Here is a 23,559-nt window from a genome sequence, read left to right as displayed (position 1 = left end):
AGGTGGTGATGGTGCTTGTCCCTTCAGGTAAAGCTTGGGTGTATGTAACCCAGATGTACGCTAGGCACCAGGACCCTCAACGCAGTGGCGACCTAACTTTACCGAGCCGAGAGTGTCTGCTTCATTACTAGGATATGTTGAAAGAATGAGAGACCAAGGAAGGCATTGCAACGCCTTCATTGTATGGTGGCCGGTGACGTAGATTTCTCATTGCGAGCTCGCAACGTTGGGCAAACCGCGTCATCCAGGACTTGGACGCCATTATCAACAGCGTCTCTTAGAGCTAGCGCATCAAGCACTAATGGATGCGCGTGCGATTTGACAGAGATCTCAGGAGGCGACATCTGGTGATAGCAAGCTGTGAGGTTTGTCGACAATCGAGGTGACGACTACAGACCCTGGGTTGCGTCCGAACGCGACGCGATAACGCTAGTTACTAAGCACACATCACAATCTCCCAGCGCGTTCCACAAAAACACTCTCTCGTTGGATTCTCCATGCTCTACTCAAGAATTCCAATTTACTTCTTCAGCCACAATGTATTCTCCTCCCCTCGTCATGTCCTGACCCGTAGCCTCAAATCCAGCGATGCAGCTGCCAACCCATCTACCCAAAGTACCTAGGTACAACTAAAGCCTACTTGGGTTCTCTATCCAGTTCTCGCGCGGACAAGCACCGTCATAACACGCACACTTCACAAACGTATTCCCCAGTCTATTCCCCATTAGCACATCCACACATTGAATCGAAAACCTCAACTTACCCCGTAAAAATCCCATCGCCCTCCAACCCCGCTCCATCCAGACAACCCATAAGATACTGAAGCACCTCTTTCGTCATTCTACGAAATGGGAAGAGGTAGTAATGAACATCATACGGATAGCGACAGTCAGAATGGACGCCGTCGCCCTTGCTGCGATATACGTAGTCGATGGGATGTAAATTCGCGATGTGGTACTCGTCTTCGTCCTCGCCCGCCTCCTCGTTGTATACGAGCGGGGAGGCTGGTTGCCAAGCACCGGTGTCGTCGCATGATAAATCAGGAACAGTAGTGGTCTGGACAACGTCTCCGAAGCCGTTGATCCAGAAGTCTGGTAGTTCGTCCCAGGGATGGAGATACCTGGGATCGGAGTATACGTGGCTCATCATTGCTACTACAATGTTGAGTCGTAGCTTGTGCAGTGTCACAGTGTGAGAAGAGGTCATCCTAGATGTCCCCTCAGTGTCGTGCTTCATCCATATCTGAATCATCACGGTATTCTTGGCTTGTGTAGTCGACGTCTCTATGACTAGTGGCAACACGCTGATGCGAACGTCGGCAAGAGAGACTGCGCTGTCGGTTTCGAAACGAAGGATATATGACGGTCCGGGTTGTCGACGGTCCTCATCCCGGGTGACGATTCTCGCGGTAACGGTGTCCGGTCTTCCAGGTGAGTAGGATGATATGCACTGGTAAGTTTTGCGGAGGAAGGTTCGGAGGTGTTTGAAGTCGTCGAACGTCGTCTGCACCTGCCTTGTTGTCACGGTCAACACGAAGTTGTTGTCGAAGATGAACTTGTCGCGCCAGGTGTCGTAGAAGTGCCTGTTAACATGGACTAGTCCGCATCTAAACTTCGTGTCGTTGTCGAGATCGATGCCTGTTCCCTCGGTGGGATGAACCGCCATGCTGTAAATCCGTTCTTGGATGGACTTCGGAAGGGTGAACAAGGTCAAGGCCGTGCTACGTTGCGTGACAAGCTTGAGTCGAGAACCACTTTCTTCAGCGATAAAGTCCGTCAGATAGTCAGGGTTCGCTTGGAAGCGACGTCTCGGGCAATAATACGGCCCTGACGGATGTTGTGTCGTACCCCAACTGAGTATCCCGCCAGATCCATCTTGCTTGAGAGCGACCGCGCGCAGCTGCTCTCCGTAACGTTGGAGTTGAAGTTGGCCCTGGCAGATAGATTGGAAGATCGCTGTCATGGCTGTAATATCGCACTTGGTGCGTAGAATGAAACCTTGAGGACTGTCATCCACGACCTTGTTGAAATGTACAAGTACTTTCAAGTTTCGACTTCAGATAGCGCGAAGGAGAGGCATGACTTCAAAGATACCGTACCATTCAATCGATGGAAATGCAAAATCATGCTCCTCGTGACATCGATGGTACCGGTACCCTGATAGGGAGCTGACGTCCAATTCGAGCTTGGAGAGCCAGGTTGCTTGAGAACCCAAACGAGTGATAAAGATGCTGGCTATCTCCATATAGGAGTGCCACGTTTCGCGGTACTAGGCACCAACACTGCGTTGAGACACGATATAGACCTGGTCATGTTTAGCAAAGGCTCTTAGTAACCAACTGCAACACAAGAGGTCTTTTTATCGTCACATACTCTTCCCGCACGAGCGATGAATTCCATGGACCATGACCGCGTTGACAACATCATCGCTCCAACCCCCTCCACCTCCAAACAACCCTCTCCTACTTCCATTCCATCCCCAACAAGAGACCAGAGTCGACACCGAAGCAGAGCCCACAACGCAATAGTAGCACGGCACTACTTAACACACTAAAGGAACTACACTCAACCCATACAACGCAGTGAATGCGCAATACATACCCACAACACGCACGCAGTGTGCTACTCCAAAGAACAACTTGCACCAGCTTTGCGATAGACTAGTGACTTACAGTCCATACCCCCTCAACCACCTCAACTCCCTCGCCTGATGCTCCAACGCCCTCCTCATCTCAACCCCATACATTCTCTCCCTCATCTTCTCCCCTCCCTCCTCCCCATCACCCTGCCTCTCCAACGCATCCTCAAAAACGTCCCTCGCCATCGGCGGCTCCTTGCCAAAGCCCAGCAGCCCCAACTTGCCATCTCCCGTCCACAACACCAGGTTATTCAGACCGAGAGACTCAGTCCCAGAAGAAGCCGGAGAGTAAGGTGTAAGCAGGGAGTTATTAGTCGTAGGCAGTATTTTCTGCACAATATCCCCCCATCCCGCTTCCGAATCTGGCGTCGCATTCACAAGACTACCGTGATGATGATGGCTCGTTACAGCCTCCCCATCCCTGCTCCTCTGGAAATCATTAATGTTGAACTGCCGCACGGGCGTACTCCCATCCCGTTCAACCCACTTCAAATTCCCGTCGCCATCCGAGAAAACAAGTCGCGTGCCCTGCGGCGCCACAGCCAACAACTTGGAGCTACTAGCCGTCTGCCGATTCTGATAATACGCTTTCTGGTTGCGCGTCGTGCGGCTGTCGCTCGAGTTGATAGAACGAGACGGTTCATTCGAGAGGCCGTATAATTCCAGCGAGCCTTTGCCTTTGTATTCACCCGCTGCGATCAACGTGTACCCCGGTGTAGATTTTGCGTCGCGCAACAATGCCGGACTGCTATACGGTCTACCCAATCTCAGATCTTGTGGTACGAAGGGATGTGGTATAGCCGTGATACACGATAGCCTTGCGCCAGAATGCACAGTACCGCGTAGTCTGGGGAAAGACCTCCGGTCAAAGTTCAACATGCTGGTGAAGCGTCCTGCAACCCAGATATCGCCGTTTCCGTCCCAGTCGCGCGTTGTAGGTAGGTGGAGTATGGACAGCGCACCCGGTTGGGAAAGCGAGACGTGGCCGTCAAAGTCGCCGGTGTCGAGGCGCGAGAAGTCGCTGTCGGTTGGGCCGCCGATGAGCTCGCAGCGGACGGACGAAGGCGGTGCGGGAGGTTTGCGCGAGTCGTGGAGGTGTAGCGTCCAGTTTGTGCCGACTGTGAGGGGGGTGCGGTGGTGGGCTTCCGAGAGGGCGGTGATGGGGAAGGGGTACGGTGTTCGTGAGACGACTTGGAGGGTGTTGAGGTCGACTTCGTTGAGGGCGTTTTTGACGGCGAAGAAGCCTTTGTGGAGTTTGCTGTCAATGCTCACGCATTCGACGGCACCGGTTTCTGTCATGATGGCTTGGCTTTGTGTGAGGCGCGTGTCGTAGTCGAGGTCTGAGCCTCTGCCTGGTAGCAGCCCAATGTCGCTCTTCGCTATCATCTTGCCCTGTCGGTCGCTGCTCGCTGAGGCGTCCCAGATGCTGATACTGCCATCGTCGAGGGGGGCGATGAGCTTGTCTGCTAAGCCATCGTCGTCAAACAAGATGCCCGCACCCGTAGCCTCCCTCCTTATGGCCCCCTCGTCCCTCTCCTCCGTCCCAGCATCCTGGAACCAGCTAATCTTCTGCTCGGCATGGCGCTGTATGAAGTCCTGGTACCAATTCACCTTCTCGTCAGGGTAACTAGGATCCCAATTAGCAATCAGCGCCTGCCTGCGCTTCTCCTGGTTGCGCTCCTGCTGTGTCTCAGCACTCGGCGCGTTCGCATCGTGAACAGAGGTATCGAAGGTATTGGCGAGAGTGTCGGCGGCGCGTATCAGCTCGGCGAGGCGGGGGTCGATGTCGGTGGTGATTTCGAGACGGCGGCGACGCCGCTCAGCGGTCGAGTGGGTGAAGCAAAGCGACTTCCATAGGTTGTTGTCGCGTGAGAGGTTGAGGAAGCGGCGCGACACGTGTTGGAGGGCGACGAGTTCCGAGGGTTCGAGGTCTGGGCATAAATGTCAGCAACCAACTCAGCGCACCACCATCGTGTATGCAGACAGTAGAAGGAGGCCTCGAAGGTGTTAGAGAGAGAGGAAGAAAATCAGCATGGAGTTGGCCTCCACCACCGCCCCTCCGCCTCCCCTCTGCCTCCCCCACCCACCCGGGGATGCGCGTGATGAGCACGGATGCTTACAGGAGATGATGTGGAGGATCAACTCGTCGGGAAGATGTATCATGGTTGTCAAACTACACTTGATACCGAGTGAATAGAGGAGGAGATGGGATAAAGGGTTATAGCATGTGTGTTGACAGCAATGGCGAATGCGACACGTTTATCTCCCGTATCTCACAGTCGAGATCCAAGGGCTCAAGGGCTGACGACATGCCGCCTCGGCCCATGACTCGTTGCCCTTTCCCCACACACCGCCTTTCCTCATCAAGCCCACCGAAAAGGGAGGTTGATATCTGAATATATTGAGCGTGGTTTTATTGCGTAACATTCATGATTGTTGCATAGGTAGTGTTATCAAGGTTGGCACAACACGAACCACCACTCAATTCATGCGCGGAAAGATACTCTTGAATCAGGTCTATCGGAAGTTTGAAGGCTTCAAGACAATTACACCTCATACAAGGAAAAGACCGATCATGTCTAGAGCCTACATCGACGCTAGGTTATCTATTTTGTATGCTTACATGTTGATGTAGGCTGCAGGCCTGTTTAGCTTTTTCTTGGTTGACATGGTTACATGAATCTCGCATTATCAAGATTAGACCACTATCTCCCTCCCCATCTCCCTCTACTTTCCATCTCAAGAAACCCGTACTCATTACACACGAAAAGAATCCGTGCATGGTATCATCCCTATATTTTGCTTCAAGAACGAAAGAAAAAGCCCGAAATGCCCCATGTCCCTTCCCTTTGTGTATACTCCCAAAACGCCCCCAACCAATATCCATGCTAATTCCCACGCTCTACCGATGATGCATCTGCTTCTCCACATCCTCCGGCGGCGTCGTCACACTCGGCAGCTCCGCCACAGGCTGCGGCGGCCTATACGCCTGATACGGTTGTCCTTTTTCGTTGAGAACAGGGTTGACGCTTGTATCTGCCAGCTCCGTAGCCTCGGGATGTGTGAAAGCAGCTTGAGCGGGCGAATATTGCGGAGGAATAGTATCCCAAGTAGTACGATTCGGATCGCCGTTTCCGCCTCCGATTCCAACGGCGTCGGGTCCGTAAGGCGTGCCCTGATGACCCGGTTGAAACCCGTTTCCAGACGGTAATTCAGACACGCGATTTGCGCGCCCCGCGCCAATTGGGTTTCCGTCGATTTCCGCGGTTGCGGGGCGCGAGTTGCGGTATGTTTCTTTCTTGCTCTTGTTGAGTTTTCCAGCAGCAGCACCACCAACGAGGGGGCTGTCGCCTTCGACTTCAGAGGAAGGGTCGTGGTAGGGATTGGCTTTTTGTTGGCGGCGCTTGCGGAGGAGCCAGAAGATTATGCCGACGAGGGCGAGGGCGAGGGGGATGCCGACTGCGCAGCCGATGATGAGGCCGAGGTTGGATTTTGAACCGCCCGAGGAGGAGGAGGAGTCGTTGTTGGCGTTGCTGGAGCCGGCGGTGGGAGTGGGGGTTACGAGGACGGTGTTTTGGATTGTGACGACGCCGCCGCCGGCACTTGTGGAGAGGCTTTGGATGACGGAACTGAAGGGCGTGGCTGTGGTTGAGGCGTCGTCGGCCGTGGCAGTTGCAGAACCGGAGTTGGGGGCGTCGGTAGAGGGAGAACCTGAAGATCCTCCTGCTGTCGTCTTAGATGCTTGGTTTCCTCCTCCTGATCCACCGCCGCTCGAAGCCAGACCGGTGATAGTCGCAAGGTTGGGAGCAGTTGATGCTTGGTTTTGGCCAATTGTAGCGTACGCCTCGCCATCCTGAAGCTTGAAGAAGGGTCGTGGCGATGGTGATTCCTTGCAGCAATTTACGTTTACGTTGTCTGCGTTGCAGCACCACTGGTCATCGTGGTCTTTGCACTGTGTGATCGACTCGCCTCCAACAGCTTTCTGATCTGCTCGGTCTTAGCAATGATCGATTGGAGAATCCGAGGTACTTACTGTTATTGATTGTGCACATGTTCGACGCACAGCCTTCTGCTTTCCAGTCCTTGTCCGTACAGCTGTATCTGCCGTACAGGTTGCCGGCCGGTAAGTGGCAGAGACCATTGTCCAAACATTCCCAGGTATCCGGACAGCAAGCAGAACCCTCTACTGACGAGCAGGGCTTTTCTGAATCCGCCGCCTTTTCGCCATTGGGGTAGTCTGTTCAATTAGTTGTTGCTCTGCGATGAGGTCAAGTAACCTTGGAAGTCTTACAGCATTGCTGAGCGGTCGCATGTGTCGCAAGAGCAACAACCGCAGCAGCGCGCAACCACATAAGAGTCGGCATAATGCGCGTTCACCAGATGGGTCCCTTGTTCGGCTCAAAGGCAGTACCTGAAAACACTTCTCGGTCCTTGCAGTCGGTGTCAAGATCGCAGCGGCGACGATAGTGGAGCCCTCTCAGAAAAGGTGAAGTGAGAGCGAAGCGAGCAAAAGTCCCGAAAGAATCGAGAGTGTAGAAGGTAAGCAAGCAGGTGCCAGCCGACAAAGTCAAACCAGCAAGACAAGGAGCGAAAGACACTGCACGATGATCGCACGCCCGTTTGCCTCCAACCCCAGTCTCGCTCATCCTGGATATACACCGAACGAAGCACCCACCCAAGCAAACTTTACCCCATTCGATCCAACTAAACCAATTAAACTACAGTCTCCACAACGCATCACGCTCACGCCCCCCCTCGGTTGCTCGCAGTCCGTTCGTTTAGTTACCGAGAGGCTGGGCAGGTCACAGTGAGGTCATCGGGAAATACCATCACCACCATCAACCCATGCACAGCGGCGCTCACGTTCCTTGCACTAGGCCCGAGCGGCCGCCCTTGCCCTCGTATCAGCGTGCGCCAGGCAGAGTGGCAGAAAGGTTGCGATGCGAGGTGGTACCAGGGCGGCGATGGCGATCCCATGCGATGCGGCGATGTTTGTGGCTGAGGCAGAGTGAAACTAACGCGTGCGCTTTGATTGTGCGTAGTCTGGTATGCAAGACGCAGTCTGAAGCTGTTGGAGCCCGCAGAGTGAACACCGACTGCGACAGTTGCTGCGCAGGAGTGACCTACCACCTACCTACCTGCCGCTCTGCGATGCGATACGAGCGATCGCCGCCCGCCATTTCGACCGTCGCGGACACTCGCACGCTCGCTCGCATGATTCAAGCCAGCAAAACCGGCTTTTCCGCGCCCTCGTGCGCTACAACTGTTCGCTGTCTCTCACCAACCCTGCGGATATCCGTCTCTTATATTGCTATATTAGACAGGTGTCGTAGGACGTATGCGCTTTGTACCAATTGCCATGTCTCGCTTCGGACGCAAGCCTATTGTCGCACATTGAACCACACCCGTCCCTTTCTCACTCCGCGGCTCCTATTCCACATCCACGCATCAACAATATCCCGTGTCTACTCGCTTCTCGCTTCTATGACAGCGAAGGCGGTGGGATCGACCAATAGTCGGTAATGAGCGCTTCGTATCACGGATGGTGGTGTTTGAGCTGTGCGGATGACGTGCGTGCCTGGTAGTCCTGTTGCACAGGGGAAAGGTCCCGAGGTCGATGCGGTGTTGCAAGCGGAAGAATCTAAATTCTAAATACGGTGTCCACGCCAACAATGCAGGTGGTTTCTCAGCCTTGCGACACCGTTCAGAGACGGCGTGCTTGCCCTGCGTCAGGACTGCGACTTCATGCACACCCTTTTCTCTGGTGGCTTCACGCGAACTTCGTATTTGTGGCATCGGAATGTTCGGCGCGACATTGTTGGCTTTATTAAGGTGTATGCAGGTGTTGTCGATCTACCGGGCCTTACGCTGTCATCTTCCTAGGGAGTGCAGAGTGCACTGTTGTTGCAAGTAAACATTTTGTGTAACGGAGAGATGTTGGTACTGCGCACAACATTACACGAGGCAGTGCATTCATTTGACAGGTTACACAGCGTCCCACCGAACAAACCTTGGAATGCCAAACCTCAAAGAGTCTTCATTGAAGGATGAGGACATAGTACCTGGGTAGGCTCAACCTCGGCACAACCTCACCTTCCATCGGTCCTTCGTGTTCTTTAGAAGAGTCTTTAGTGCTGCAACATTCGGCGCGCGACTCCACCAAGACACTTTGCCTCCCGTATTCGGTCGCTTCACGGATTAGTGATAGACGGTCGTGCTGCGCTAGGCAATCAATAGCCGGGTTGTGGTCGGCATCTGTACTAGATTACCTATCAGGAACTGCATCTGTACAACCTTGGAAGTCCGTGGCTAGTCGCGAGCATCATTGCATGGCAAGATACCTAGGTACACATTGTGGTCTTCATCGTACTACAACATCGACAAACTTCCTCCCACGTCACCCTAGGAAAGACCTGAACGCCCTGGAGGCTACATCGACGTCAAGTCACCAACTCTGCATTTTCTCATCTTGATGTAGTCTCCGAATCTGCTTTCCTGCCTTACAATCACCACCTACCCATCGAAACGTTAGATTCTGAAGAAGCGAAAAAGGACCGTTACTGGCAACATGCTCTACTTAGATCTTCAATGACGAAGCATGCCGCGCATACCTACCATTTCATCCTGCCACGACACCACAACGACCGACACACTCCCTCTCCCAACCTCTCTTCCAGGCCGGCACTACAGCCATCCTATACCACGAGCGCCGTATATCCCATCAACCCGTTCTACGCGTCGAAGTGCATTTTTCCAATTGACCGATCCTACATTTCTCAAGGACAAGAATACATTGAAGACGAGCAACGGCAAAGATGGGAGAAGAGCAGGGTCGCATCTACCACAAAACCCATTAAACAAGATCAATAAATCGATTGGCGAAAGTGTAGGCATAATAGTTCTGGGGCCACTAGCCGAAGTTCACCAAGTAGCAGTTGTAGATCATGAACCACCAGCAACTACACATCACATACATCACAGCCACGCTCACATCACAGATAAGGCAGCATCACGTCACACATTCGACTTCAAGCCCGACGGTATTGTAGGTTTTCATCTCATTCATGATGCCTATCAAACAATGCAGGATGCAGGCAAGGCTGTTTGTGCCTTGCCCTCCTTGCAAGCCAGCAGTATTACGTGCTGGGCTATCCCGCCCTCCCCTCTTCCTAAACCATGATATCATATCGAAAGAAATCGTTCGTCGTTCATGTTGACGCTGAAGTCGACGCTGATGCTAACCCTGGAGCTGGAGCAGCAACGAAGCGCTTAGTGGGCTTGACGTCCGCCCTGGGTCTCGTTGGTGATGCCGATGCGCTCGGAGTTCTATTCATATCACACACACATTAGCAAGTGTTCTTACAACGCACGGCGGGGTAAAAGAGTCTCGAGTCTCGAGTCGATCGCATGACCACAAAGCACAGCAGGAAGAACATACCTCAGAGCTCTGCACACTACCCTCCTGGAGAATCTTCTTGAAAATATCATCCTCCTTGGCGTCCTTGCCAAACTCGTTCTCAAGCTGCTGCTTGCTAGCCGTGTTGAGGACACCTTGCTTGCCGTGTTCAGGAACAAGCACCTTCCACCCAGCCACAACGTCAACCATGGGAATCGTGCTATCAGCCTTCCACTTCTGAACCTCCTCTACGCTCTCGACGAAGATGCAGAATTGGTCGCCGGAGCTGCCCTTGTAGAAGACTTGGGTTTGGGGGGAGTTGCCGCGGGCCATTTTGTGTGATTAACTCGTTGGTTTCGGTTCGTTTGGGTATGTGGAGGTTGGTTTGAGTGGTTTGAGTGTGTTGTAGTAAAGTAGAGAAGAGTATGTAATGGGTATTCGAGTGATGTGGTGGAATGGAGGGGAAGCTTTAGAGGGGCTATTTAGAGCTACGTGATCTGGAGCTTTGACCGGGTGGGCGGCTACGTCATTGCCAAGGGTATTCTACGCACTCTCACCTGGCATGGTAATTGCGCACGCAAGCTCTCACGCCTTGTTTTGCATTGCGCATTGAGGCTCTTTGGGCTGAAACGGCATGGCAGGGATGGAGGCCGGTCTTGCATGTTGGCTGTGTTCTGCTTCATCCCGCGGTTCGATGAGGCTGAACCTCAACCAAGAGTAAACGTTAAGTGCGCATCTCACTCAACTAATCCAAAACATGTAACCATGATTCAATCATTACTATCCAAATACCCTTATCCCATCACAAACAAACGCCACCCCTCCATCATGCGATCGCGTGCCCAGGTACCAGTACGTACGTGTCTACGACCCAAACCCGCTAGCCGCATGACGTCATGCCGAGTTCCCGATCCCCCAGACTTTCACCCGCCCGTCCAACGTGGGCTGGCAGGCTTTCGCCCAGATCGAGAGAGAGCGGGTGTACCTTGCAGTAACGCTCTGCTGATCGCATGATTAATCATTATGTTTGTTACACTGGCCCTTGGTTATCGGAGTTATTGCCGTCCCCGTCGTCATCTCAGTCGTAGTATTCATGTTCTCGTACTTGCTGTTGGAGCAAGGATAGTGTGGTCGTGAAGTCGTCAAGGGAAGTATGTACTCGCAATGCGTTGCCATTTTGGTGGACACCCAATGCGTGTCCAGTCTGACATGTGATGTTGGTCCAACAGGATATGTGTGCTGGATCATCGGAAGAAATTAAAGATCCTACTCTTGCTCTTCGAAAACTTGTTCGAGGTCGAGTGGTTTGAAGATGCAGGCCGGGATTCGGGGGTAGGCTCTTCTTGCCGTCGCTGTTTCCTGTTTTCTATGTTTTTGGTTACCTCGGCGCAGGGAGGTGGTGCGCGTACGGTGGTTGCGGTTGATGCGTGCGAGACGGTTCTCTCGGCGACGCGAGCGCGTGATTCTGATCGTGGGAGACTGATCAGGTGCGTGGAAAGACGGCGAACTTTCTTCGGCTTGCTCTGTAGAGGCTTTTCGGTTGGACGCTCTACGCCTATTGCTCGATTGGCAAGACGGCGGCGTCTACTCGAAGGTCGCGTGTCTTCTACCTCAAAGTCCTCAGGTAGGAATGCGGCGGGTGCGGAATGGAAGTCGACAAGTGCAGGGGTCGGCCTTCGATCAGTCGCTGATTGAGCTCGCAGGTTCCCGTTCGACATCTTATGAACGCGGCTTCCGAAAGAGTCTTCTGACCGCGTGTTGCTCGTGTTGGAAAGACTGGGCGAGCGACGCGAGAAATTGCTTGCTATGCTTGCTATGCTTAGCTTTCGCATCACTGAGTTTGCTGAAGCTCTGATTTGGTTCTCCATCCTCCGATTTGACATGCCTGGATAAGGCAACAAGTCTTTTGTCCATACGTCTTCCAATGTACTCTCGAGACGTACGCGCTCAGCTCGTCGCGGGGCAAGTATAGGGATGTGATTTGCGGAGAGGTGCGATTGCGATCGTGTTACTATACTTGGCGAAAACGTCGGGGGCGTATCGGGTAGCTTTTGTGCCTGGGTGTTCTTGATAATGACTTGACTCGTGTTGGTCTTCGCACCGAGAGTCGCCGCTCGATGGACTGACATGCGCCGTACTAGAGTATTCGCATGACCGAAGACAGGCCCAAGCGACTTGAGACCTAGCGATAGGGATGTATACATGTCCTGCATGGTAGACTGGCCTTCGACGAAATCGTGTGTCTCATAAACAATACGCTCGCGCAGCTGCTTTTTCCAAACCTCCTCTTCGTGAGAAGTGCAAGCGCTGAAGATGAGTTCGTGTAAGCGATGGCCGTGCTCGAAGACGAATTTCCATGTATGTGGAGCAGTATGACACTGTATCCCGCGGCCGTTATCACATTCCTCGATGCTGGCGTTGGCAAGCCCGATCGAAGCGACGACGGTATATGGCGTATGGAACCGGCTCGCCGTCGCAAGTACAAGGCATGATTTGTACAAAACACAAACCATGTACGCACCCTTGATACGATCGGGTGTTTGGTATGTCACATGTAAAGCGCCACATAGGAGAACATGCCCGAGAAGGCGAAAGACAAGAGCTCGAGAAATCTTCTGCTCTGAAAACGCTAGTCGATCTTGCAGCTGCCATGTAATCTCAATGAGTCGCCGGGTTTGAGGGTCGTCTTTTGCCTTGTTGACTTCGCGGATCGTCTCTTGCAGCCGAAAAAGAGCTTTCTCGAGCTCGGCATGCGCTTCTGGATCGTCGTAGACGGGAGTGTGGCGGCATAGGTCGTCGAACAGTAGGGGGTACTTGCACACCCTCTGAATTGGTTTGATCAAGAGATCTGGAAAGCTGAGCGCCTTCTTGCTACCTGCCTCTCGGTTGTTCTCCGATGCGACCACCTTCTGCAGCGCTTCGACACCGCGCTCGTATTCTTGCCAGCCATGCAGTCCTTTGCACATGGTGGTGAGATCTTGCGACATGGTCGTCCAATGCGCGCCGTACTCCTCGTATGTGAAGAAGCGTTTCATCTGGTGTTGTCAGCGAACAGCATTGTAAGAGTCGCGTATAGCTTACATGTTTGTTGAAGATCTTGGCAATGTTCCCGGCGGTCTGCGTGTCCGTTACTAGGCCTCGCGGTCTGCGGTCTGGCGATCGTCCAATCTCCAAAGAATGCCTCAGCCTCCTGGCAGTCTTGTGTTCGGCAAAGCGCCCCGGCACAATGTCGGCGCTATGAAAGCGGATATGTTTGGCTTTTGTGACAGGATACGTCTCTTGGTACGCGCTTCTGGTGAAGTCTGCCTGAGGTACAACCTGATGAAGTTCGGCGAGCAAGTCCTCGTGGAGCTGTAGAATCTGGGAGATATTCTGTTGTATGGATGATCTTGTCTGGCCTGACAGAGTAGGAAGGGCAGTAAGGATCATGAAATAGTCCTGCTTAGATTAGAATGGTAGAGTCAACCCGGTGGTAGGTAACATACGTTGATCAAGACCTTGAGATCTGCAATGTAGCTCTCTTCCGAGGAGATCAGTTCCTCAACAACCTTGCGACGCTGTAGTGATCGAAGCCACGCGCTCTCATCAAGCACAGGCCCTAGTGCACCACGATGACTCTCGAGTGATCTGCGCGCTTCGGAGTAATTGCTGCTTCTGTTACCCAAGCGAACCTTCCCTGGTACTCCAGCTTCTGAGCGTGGTGCAATGCTCGCGCTGCCGATGGTCATCGAAGTCGACTTCATTGCTGTCACATAGCCCATTGACGATGTCATAGACTCCGATGTCCTGCGCACGGATTCAGACAGTCTTCCCAGCGGTCGAGAGAGGACAGACATGCCATCAGCGGTGTCGAAGGATAGCCGTGGTATTGCAGCGACGTTATCCCTCCACCTGTGCGCGTGTCGACGCCTCAAAGTGCTCATCCACCGCCGAAAGGGTTGTGAGAATGCAGAGATAGTCGCAGGCGCTTCTTCGTAGTCTTCGCGCGGCTCATCTCCGTCATTATCGGTGAAGCGACCTTCTGGCAATGGCACGTGTATGGCTTCGTATAGATTGAACAGGTGTGTTTCTTCGAAGTCGTGGTCGTCAATGTCCATATCATCAGCCGAGCTGTCGCTGTCAGAGGAAGGTTCCGCGATTCGCTGCGAGCTGTGATATCCTCTCGCATGCGGCCTCGGCGGGACTGTGAGTCTCGAGAAAGATGGCGGTGGTCGGTCAGGCCCACAGTTCCGCTTGCGTGGTTCTTCGATGACATGTCTTGTACTGAATGGGAAGCCGGCTTTCTCAGGCACGAGATCGAGGAGCGACTGAGAGGTAAGCGGTGGTGTGTTCTCGTTGCTCCGAGACCAGTCGCCTGCCCTAGTCGCCCCGAGGGAATACAACGAGCACGCGGAAGCATTGCGAGCAGTAATGTCGCTCAGTGGTGCCAGTAGCGTGTCTTTCTGAGGGGAGCAGGAGTTGAGATATGGATTGTCGCTGAAGGACCGCTTGAGTGGGCTCTGAGGCCGGAGCGACAACACATATGCCATGTCCGTGGTCGTACGGTCGACACTGGATAGGACGAGTACGAAGGCTTTCAGCGCATGAGATAAATACTACTGCATCCAACGACGATGGCTTAAGGAGAGACAAGTGAGCTGCAGAGCGATAAGGAAGTTGGCTGAGGCATTTTGGATATGACTACTGGCTAGGACGGGAGGAAAGCGCAGAAGCGCAAAGTTCTCAAGAGCGTAATGGCGGCATCTAAGGGAAAGGGTCCAGACGGCGCGCAGTAAAGCGCATTCTACACAGGCTATTCGTTAGGGGCGAGTGGTGAGCCATCGACGAGGACCGCTAACATGGCGGCCGCGTTGCTCTCACCAAATCTTGGTAGTCGCGACTCACTATGACGGCGGAGATGCAGAACAAGCATGTCTGTAGCCGAGCCGAGCCATCGCAAGACTGAGCATACTAAGCAGCTGAAGCATACTCCTAATCTGGCACGCACAGAGGTCACGCGCGTGTCTTGAGGATAGTGAAGTTTGGTAGAGAAGTGAGGGAGGGAAAAGGAAGGCGACCGTCCTGGCGGTTTTGCCCCGCACAGTTCAAGCTCCCTCAAGCTCCCACCCCCACATCCAAGCTCCAGTTGTAGTAAGCATTCACGCACTCTCAACTCTGCGGCGGCGACGAACAATCTACACCATGGATGACATACACGCGCCAACCGTCTCGTCTGGGCCCACGTCGGCAGGCTACTCCAATGGCATACCAAAAGAGCAGCTGACGCTGCAGGAGCTCATGGCCGAGAAGGACCGAGTAGAGACAGAGTTGAAGGCATTAGGGCAAGTGCTGGATTCGGTACGCAAATTAAGGCTATGGGCGGGATAAGCAGTTGACGTCTTGTTGTAGCATGGCGTCCGCATGAGCACCGGCCTGACCACCTTGGATGGCTTCCCACGCAGCGATATCGATGTCCCCCAGAGTAAGGAGCGGTGATCTTCGAGGTCACTCAGGGTCGCTGACTGTCGCAGTCCGAACCACGCGCGCGCGCATCATACGGCTGAAGAATGACTACAAGGACCTCATGTCGCGCATCGAGAAGGGCCTCCACGAGCACCACGCGCGGCTGGCAGCGCAGGCGGGCGACGCGACGACGGCCAACGGCGCCCAGGCAGGGCTGAGCGCACCGCCTGCCGCACTCGAAGCGCCCTTTGCAAAGGTCAACAGCGTGGTCGCAGACAGCCCAGCAGCGACGGCCGGCTTACAGGTGTACGACACCATAACCAAGTTCGGCTGGGTGGACTGGACAAACCACGAGAACCTGTCGCGCGTGGCCGAGGCCGTGTCGCAGAACGAAGGGGTACGTCGCATCACGCTGCACAGGATGCTGTCTTCAGTCGGGCGTGCAGCAGGCTGACAAGTGCAGATTCCCATTACCGTCAAGGCGCTGCGACCCAACCCATCGGGCGGCCCGGCAGAGACAGTTGAGATGCAACTCACACCGCGGAGGAACTGGGGCGGGAGGGGGCTGTTGGGCTGTCACTTGCTGCCCATGTAGAGTATTATAAATCACGAGATACGTCGAGAGGATGGGTGGCAGGCAAGGCTGGCGGCAGCGCGCGTGGCGCACTCGGTTTGGCCAACAAGCATAGCATGATACCCGGCGTTGTTTGCTTTGGGATGAAACAGAAAGGAATTGCTAGTAAATAACAATCTATGACTGTAATCAAGTGCAAGGCAAACCCGGGCTGTTGAGACAAAGAAGCCTGTAGCTGCCTAACGCTGCCTCTGCCTATGCCTCTGCCTGCCTGCCTGTGAGGTCAAAATTGCGGAAGGCGCCAAGAGATTTACACCGCCCGGGGCGCCAACACTTCAGCACAACAAAACCTCTTCTTGCCCACCTCACGCCCGCTACTTTCCCCACTCTTTATCACCCGTGAGTCTGCACCACCGTCTTTTGCTCAATAACCCTGTGCGACCCCGACTGACCTCTTTTCTGCCACAGACTCTGCCCACTACCCCCCTCACACACCACATCACCCCGCCACAACACCCGACACCATGGCCGAGACTGCCGCAAGCTCAGTCCCTACCTTCAAGCTCGTGCTTGTCGGTGACGGTGGTACCGGAAAGGTATGGCGCCCTTTTCGACGCTTTTTGCGATAGCAGCCCGGCTATTGAGACGGCCGCGCGACGGCGAGACTGCGAGAATTTGAGACTGCGATGCAGGTTGCTAACAGCCCCACCACAGACGACTTTCGTCAAGCGCCATTTGACCGGAGAGTTCGAGAAGAAGTACATTGCGACGCTCGGAGTAGAGGTCCACCCCCTCGGCTTCACCACAGTACGTTATCCGACCCTCTGCCGCCTGCGATACGCCTGCTAACGAGACGACAGAACCTCGGCCAGATCCAGTTCGACGTCTGGGACACCGCCGGTCAGGAGAAGTTTGGTGGTCTCCGCGATGGATACTACATCAACGGACAGTGCGGTATCATCATGTTCGACGTCACCTCGCGTATCACATACAAGAACGTCCCCAACTGGCACCGTACGTGCGCCCACAACGCCCCGATACGCATTCGCTAACAGCCCCAGGTGACTTGGTCCGTGTCTGCGAGAACATCCCCATCGTCCTCACCGGTAACAAGGTCGACGTCAAGGAGCGCAAGGTCAAGGCAAAGTCCATCACCTTCCACCGAAAGAAGAACCTCCAGTACTACGACATCTCCGCCAAGTCCAACTACAACTTCGAGAAGCCCTTCCTCTGGCTCGCCCGGAAACTCGTCGGCAACCAGTCTCTCGACTTTGTCGCCGCCCCCGCTCTGGCGCCTCCCGAGGTCCAGGTCGACCAGGCCGTTCTCGACCAGTACCGACAGGAGATGGAGAACGCCGCCCAGATGCCTCTGCCCGATGAGGACGACGCCGATTTGTAGATACGGTCATGAGCTTGCTCTAGGCCACGGCTAGGGCTCTAATGGGTATACGACATGGACGAGATTTAGTGCAATGGGACAACGGATATGCAGCTCGAGAATTGAGGACATTCTTGGCGAAAACGGGGCATGCGGAGGAGGACTGGCGGAAGTATCCGACAGGAAGCGCTGGACTAGCCGGCGTTTCGACGAATGAACAATAAACTGTTCCTGATCAAGCAGATTGGTGTTCATTGTGACTAAAAAAGCTTTTCGATTCTACTATTAACACGCACAAGGGCGTTGCGACTACTACTACAACAGCACATTTCGTATCTTCATTATATTCCAACTCCGCCTGCTCGGACTTTTCAATGGAATGCGACGCCCACCGCCCAGACATGATAGAAGAAATGACGCGTAGTGTCAGTATGCTCATAATACGGACAAGCAGAGTCGCATAATAGCGAATCAAGGCGACGACCGAAAAATTGACAAGTAGAAGGCTCGCTCGCTCGCTCGCTATGGTCATGACACGACCGTTTTTGACGCGCGCGACGGAGACAACAAAGACATGAAATGATTACAACGCGCAAGTAAAGCAAGGACGATGCGAGACATAACGAAAGCGAGAAGACGACAAGGCACGTCTACGATTTCAGCATCCTGCGATGATGTTAGCCCAAGTCCAAAGACAGCAAGCAAGTGTAGAAAAGAAAGGAAAACTTACGGAGCGATCAACTGCGCATACTGCTGCTGCGGCACACTCCTCCCCTCCTCAATAACGCCCCTAATAACATCATCCTGCTGCAAATTGCTCCAAAGATGTATACTCATCGCCTTCTTACTATTAAACAGCGTGTGCGCCACCCCCCTCACCTGCCCCAGCACCACATTCGCAATCGGCCACGTATTGCTGTATTGCTGCAGCGTGCCGACATCGAGCCGGATGCTCTGCTTGATGATGTCGTCCTGGCCGTCGGGGACAAGGAAAGACCAGTAGGAGAGGTGCACGACCGACGCCATTACGACGACGCAGGTGAAGAAGGGGGTGTGGTACAACAGGGGTCCGGGCAGCCGGATGAGCGAGGAGATGTTTTCGGCGGACGTGAGGCATTTCGCGGTGTGGATTTCGCGGGTTTGCGTGGGGAGGAGGACCTGCCCCGGTTGGACGCATATATTTACGCCTTCGACGCGGCCGAAACCGAGGTTGCTGCGCGGGCGGTGCAGCATTATTGTGCTGCCGGCGTTTACCATGTGTGCCTGGAACAGCACTTCGTCGATGTGGCCGTCGTTGGAGACGATGTCTGTTTTTGAGGCCGGGAGGTGTAAACGCCAGTTGCATAGGTATTGGTCTACGACGTCGACGGCGTGGTATTCAAAGGTGGAGTCTAAGCGTGCGCATTCGAAGACTTTTCCTAGGATGCGGATGGCGTCGATGAGGTAGGTGAAGGAGGAGAAGGTTGTGAAGTGGGGGAGGAAGGCCGAGTCGTCGTAGTCGGAGAGGGTGGAGGGGTAGGGTATTTGCTGTGCGTGGGTTGTTAGTTTAGTGATCTGTATAAGGTTTTGAGTGTGTTGTCCCAGGAGGATGGTCATGCAATCGGCAGGACCCCCACCCCACACGTATGACATGCATCGATCCCCATCATCGGAGTATGACATGCAGTCAGATGATCTCATCTGGAGTACCTAAGAGCGGCACGGGTTCGCACTAAGAAGGGAAACATGCCAAGCCGATTTTGACACATGTCAGATCTGATGTCAGGGGAGTGGGTACTTACACCTGAAAAGTACTCGACGTTCTCACATGGCAGTGGCACGTCGGTTACGACGTCTTTCAGTCGGAATTGCACGCCGGGGTTGACGGCTGTCATCATGCCATTGGCCGTGAACATGGACCACCATGTTCTCCGCCAGCTTTCTTCCAGCTGCGGGTCGTTTTCTCCGTGCATCAGCGCGAATTCCATCCGGTTGAGGCCGATTTCCAGCGTCAGGTTTTGGGCTATGGTGAAGATCTGGGCGGCGCGGGGGACTTCGTTGTGGGCGTGGAGGCCGATGGCGAAGAGGAGGAGGGCTTGGACCGACCACGCATCTCTTGGGTAGTTGTTGCTGTCTATCTGGCGATCTAACGCTTCCTTGTACATGGCCGTAGGCACCGACGGTATGTAGCTGGATCCGATGAAATGCACGGCATGTTCCAAGAGTGGGGCATGTCGTTCCTTGAAGAGTTCCACTAACCTCCGTTCCGGAAGGCAGAATGGATGTGAGTTGTAGAAGAAGTGGTAGAAGGCCTGAACAGCCGTCTCGGGTCCCAAGTGGCCAAATCGGTTCAGACGCGCGGATCCATTTAGGTTGAGTTGAGCAACTGGTGGGGCTACAGGTCGGACGCCAAGACCGTGAGTTGGGCTGAGCTGGTTCATGCCAGCATCGCCGTTGTACGAGTAATCAGGTGACGAGATGTGGCCATTGCTGGCTTGGACTTCAGATGCAGATATTCCTAATTCAGGTTAGATTCTGGGTTGATATTGTCGTCGTTGCGATATACCCACCATTCGGGGTCGTGGACGCGCCCGTGTCTTCCTTGGTTTTCCGCTTGCCCTTCCAGCCTCTTCGCGACTTGATGTAGGTACATTCCACGTTGTCGGTCCTACATCGGGAACATCGCACACCACCGTCGCATTTCAAGTGTCTACTGCGGCATGGAACGCACGCGACAGCGACCGAGGCTCTGGTCTGGTCGTTATTTGACTGCTTCTGGCTGTTCTTCTGGCCGGTTCCTTTGCTGCCGCCGCTGTCCGACTGGGGCGTTTGCGCCGGGGGAGTCCCGCCATTGATGCTGCTCTGGGTGGTGATACTCTGTGTCGGCGACAGATGGAGCCCTAGCGAGGGCGACAATGGCGATGTGGAGTCCGGTGAGAAGTCCTGGTGGCCGCCCCAGTAAGTGGGATCTACGCCAGCCGAGATGTTCGAAGGAGCGCCGTTCATGTGTTGCCCCGGCATCGCCATGGCAGAGGGAGGCATCGCAACAGAACGGTCTACGCGCAGGCGATTCAGAATCCACGGTATCCAGGTCGGCGTGGGCTTTGCGACTGTGCGTAGGTAGAGACGTTGAGGTTGCAACGGGTGCGGGCTGCTAGTACTGTTGACCCGGCACGTGACGCCCGTCTACTCGGCCTAGCGCTGAAATCGCCAAAAGCTTCCGAAGCCTCCTTCCATCTGGCACCCAATCGGCCGTCTCCGCCCAACTCAAGACGCCAACCGCAGGACGCAAGGAGAACCTCAGCCTCTTTGTTGTCGGCCCCTATGTGATCGTCGCCCCATTCAGCTCAGGTCAGCATCTTCTGTGCAACTCCATCGTACCGTCGACCTGGCCGGCCTGCCCCGTTGCCCTTTGACGCACCGTTGGATCCTGCCGTCGCCTGTACTTCGCTTGTACCGCTTCAACGCAAGCCGGCCGGGACTGAAACGCACAGTGGGCGAATCGGAACTAACGAGCTGTCTCCACGGCACTGCCGTCGTCCATTACTGGGCCGTTTGCGCGCATTCCCGTCACCGCCGTATCGCTAGCCTGGATTCCGCCTTCGCTTTTGCCATTTTATCGTGGGGTTAGTGGTTCTGCGCACGTTCGGCGGAAAGGGTTGAGTGTAGCGAGCCAGCTGAAGTAGTCGCCTCGCCACATGCTCTTACACGTTCCATTGGACTGTCTTAGTCACGGAAATGGTACCGCGCCTGCGACGTAGCAGCACTGTGTGCCTCTAAGATTTCGCCTCGATGCAACCTGGCCTTGGCTCGAGATGCTGCCACAGCCTTATCTGATACCAGCGATGAACCCACACACACGACGCCAAAAAGCAATCAAGTGTTCGTCTCGATTGGCCAAACTCGGGCTCTCTAGGCGCTGAACGCATATGAAAGGAGGTAGACCTGCGCATTAACTCTAAGCCTCGTCGACTTTCCACTAGGTCTCGCTCATTTCCGTGATCTGGCTACGACGTCCTGTACACTATCAGCCCTGCAGCAACTTTCGGCGGCGATGAACCAGAGTACTGATTGGTCGCATTGATCGTTTGGTGAGAAATTGGGTATTAAATTTGGTGCCTATGGTCTATCTTGCTGAACACACAAGAGAAGAGATGCCGCTGATGCTAGAATATGCAGGGAAAGGATGATGAAGAAAACCGTGCATGGCCACTAAGCACGCCCCTTGTCTACGACTCTACACACCTAGCTTTAGTGAAGTTCCATACGTCCCCGGAACAGTCATTCAAGGACCTCTCAGCCTTCCACTGCAGCTCGGTCTCTGCTCGTCGCACCTCCGCCACGCAGAAGCCAACATCTCCAGCCCTGCGGCCAACTTCCCTGACGGGGATCTTCCGTTGAGATGCGTCCTCTAAACTGTGGAGGACCTCACGGACAGTGTGTCCTCGTCCCGTACCTGAGTCGAAGTCAGTACACAGACCTTAGTGTGAGACGTTCTCATATAAGGCCTCCACTTACCAAGGTTGTACGTGCGAAATGGTGCTAAAGTACGACCAGCCGTCGAAGCTGCCAAAGCCGCAATATGGCCCCGAGCCAGATCGACGACGTGGATGAAGTCCCGCACTGCCGTGCCGTCTGGGGTGTTCCAATCCGTGCCGAAGATGTCGAGCACTGGCTTTGTCCCTGTCAGGACTGTTGCAATGACTGGAATCAGATTACTCGGTTTCTGTCGTGGATCTTCACCCAGAATACCGGACTCGTGGCAACCGACCTGGAGTTGTTAGACACACTTCCTACGTTCCCTGATCATCGAATGTACATACCGGGTTAAAGTACCGTAGGGCGGTTATGGACCATGTGGGGTCAGAAAGCGCCAGGTCTGCCAGAATGGATTCGCACATGAACTTGGATCGACCATACGGTGATGTGAGGCCCAGAACGCCCGGCAAAACTCGGCGTTCTGCTCCGTCGCTGTCCAAGAAAGATTCTGGATGATGCACGCACAGTTCTTCGCGCAGAGGTAGCCCACAATTAGCGCCTTCGCCATAAACGGTGGCAGAAGAGGAGAACACAAAGTTCTTGATGCCAAACTCCTCCAACAACCCCAGAAAGTCGACCAACCCGCAGACGTTGTTGCTGTAGTATCTCAAGGGCATACGGATGCTCTCTTCAACCGACTTGTACGCCGCAAAATGAATGACGCCTGATATTCTGGACAGTCGCTCGACAGCGGGTTCTTGCGCGTCGTCCATGTCCATGTCGATACCGGAATCCGTTCTTTGCAAAGTCGAGTATGGGAATCTTGCTGGAGCAGGCGCTGGCTTGCTGATGATCGAATAAGATGAATAGCTGGCCAGTACAGTCTTCATGTGCGCGCTCCTGTAATCCAGCTGACGGAAGTGCAACGCTGGCATTCGTCGCCCATGCGCCGTGCAGAAGTCAACCGCAAGGCCTCGCACCCTGTTCAGGACGGTTTCGTACGAGTTACTCAAGTCGTCGATGACCAGCACGTTGTAGCCTTCCTTGAGTAACTCCAATACTGTGTGCGAGCCGATGTATCCCAGCCCACCGACGACCATGATGAAGGTCGACGTGGATCCATCGATGTTCAGAGGATCCGCTACTACATCGTCGTCGAATAGCACCGATCGCTGTGTTCCCGGTGTATTGAGTACTTCCGGTGTGACGGAGGGTGATAGCGAGTACGTCGAAGAGGATGACGACATCTTGCACGATTATGCTTGGCCAATGAACGAATGTATGGAAGAAGAGCGAGTGCGTTGATTGTTACGGCGCTACCTTTCTCGATACGTCCGAAATTCTTTATACGCGCCACAACTCTCAACAACAGCCTCAAATCACGATCAATTAGGCAGAAGACATCGAAGTCAGACTTTTCCTGCGTCGTCAATATTGTTTACATTGCTTGGCATAATGCGGCCTCTTCATCCCGACTCATCAGTTTCGGAGTCTCCTCAGGTCTAGCACTCTCAAAATATACTCTCGCATCGCTAACGATCCCTGTCCAATCTGCATGGCCAAGTGCGCAATACGTACCCGTGTGGTTGCATTGCCGCGTCCTCTAATCTCTCAAAATACCATCATCTGGGCCGTCAGAGATTCAACGTGGGCATACTGCGAGGCTTCGTTCGA

At 54.2% G+C, this 23,559-nt stretch overlaps 8 protein-coding genes across 8 annotated transcripts; 2 read left to right on the top strand and 6 right to left on the bottom strand.

Moving 5' to 3' along the window:
- Positions 1-759: 759 nt before the first annotated feature.
- Positions 760-1,665, bottom strand: J4E86_005136 (uncharacterized protein; the record flags this gene model as incomplete). Its single annotated transcript, XM_051445672.1, has 2 exons — positions 760-841; positions 878-1,665. 2 exons carry the CDS (start codon positions 1,663-1,665, stop codon positions 760-762), a joined length of 870 nt encoding a protein of 289 aa, XP_051303769.1.
- Positions 1,666-5,539: 3,874 nt separating this feature from the next.
- On the bottom strand, positions 5,540-6,689 carry J4E86_005135 (uncharacterized protein; the record flags this gene model as incomplete). The annotated part of the gene is made up of 2 exons (XM_051445671.1): positions 5,540-6,624; positions 6,671-6,689. 2 exons carry the CDS (start codon positions 6,687-6,689, stop codon positions 5,540-5,542), a joined length of 1,104 nt encoding a protein of 367 aa, XP_051303768.1.
- A 3,217-nt stretch (positions 6,690-9,906) lies between these two features.
- On the bottom strand, positions 9,907-10,366 carry J4E86_005134 (uncharacterized protein; the record flags this gene model as incomplete). The annotated part of the gene is made up of 2 exons (XM_051445670.1): positions 9,907-9,963; positions 10,076-10,366. 2 exons carry the CDS (start codon positions 10,364-10,366, stop codon positions 9,907-9,909), a joined length of 348 nt encoding a protein of 115 aa, XP_051303767.1.
- Positions 10,367-11,277: 911 nt separating this feature from the next.
- Positions 11,278-14,562, bottom strand: J4E86_005133 (uncharacterized protein; the record flags this gene model as incomplete). The annotated part of the gene is made up of 3 exons (XM_051445669.1): positions 11,278-13,068; positions 13,115-13,471; positions 13,519-14,562. 3 exons carry the CDS (start codon positions 14,560-14,562, stop codon positions 11,278-11,280), a joined length of 3,192 nt encoding a protein of 1,063 aa, XP_051303766.1.
- Positions 14,563-15,214: 652 nt separating this feature from the next.
- J4E86_005132 (uncharacterized protein) lies at positions 15,215-16,070 on the top strand (the record flags this gene model as incomplete). The annotated part of the gene is made up of 4 exons (XM_051445668.1): positions 15,215-15,370; positions 15,422-15,494; positions 15,544-15,872; positions 15,939-16,070. The coding sequence occupies 4 exons, from the start codon at positions 15,215-15,217 to the stop codon at positions 16,068-16,070; spliced, it is 690 nt and encodes a 229-aa protein (XP_051303765.1).
- Positions 16,071-16,573: 503 nt separating this feature from the next.
- GSP1 (GTP-binding nuclear protein gsp1/Ran) lies at positions 16,574-17,448 on the top strand (the record flags this gene model as incomplete). The annotated part of the gene is made up of 4 exons (XM_051445667.1): positions 16,574-16,645; positions 16,764-16,856; positions 16,910-17,063; positions 17,111-17,448. The coding sequence occupies 4 exons, from the start codon at positions 16,574-16,576 to the stop codon at positions 17,446-17,448; spliced, it is 657 nt and encodes a 218-aa protein (XP_051303764.1).
- A 629-nt stretch (positions 17,449-18,077) lies between these two features.
- On the bottom strand, positions 18,078-20,433 carry J4E86_005130 (uncharacterized protein; the record flags this gene model as incomplete). The annotated part of the gene is made up of 4 exons (XM_051445666.1): positions 18,078-18,093; positions 18,158-18,954; positions 19,209-19,924; positions 19,977-20,433. The coding sequence occupies 4 exons, from the start codon at positions 20,431-20,433 to the stop codon at positions 18,078-18,080; spliced, it is 1,986 nt and encodes a 661-aa protein (XP_051303763.1).
- A 1,202-nt stretch (positions 20,434-21,635) lies between these two features.
- On the bottom strand, positions 21,636-23,132 carry J4E86_005129 (uncharacterized protein; the record flags this gene model as incomplete). Its single annotated transcript, XM_051445665.1, has 3 exons — positions 21,636-21,862; positions 21,925-22,177; positions 22,230-23,132. The coding sequence occupies 3 exons, from the start codon at positions 23,130-23,132 to the stop codon at positions 21,636-21,638; spliced, it is 1,383 nt and encodes a 460-aa protein (XP_051303762.1).
- Between the last annotated feature and the right edge of the window lie 427 nt (positions 23,133-23,559).

The sequence above is a fragment of the Alternaria arbusti genome (genome assembly GCF_024043155.1).
Source record: "Alternaria arbusti strain BMP 1465 chromosome Unknown scaffold_5, whole genome shotgun sequence".
NCBI lineage: Eukaryota > Fungi > Ascomycota > Dothideomycetes > Pleosporales > Pleosporaceae > Alternaria > Alternaria arbusti.
The sequence above is the reverse complement of the archived record's forward strand: the minus strand, read 5'-3'. Positions and strand labels throughout refer to the sequence as shown.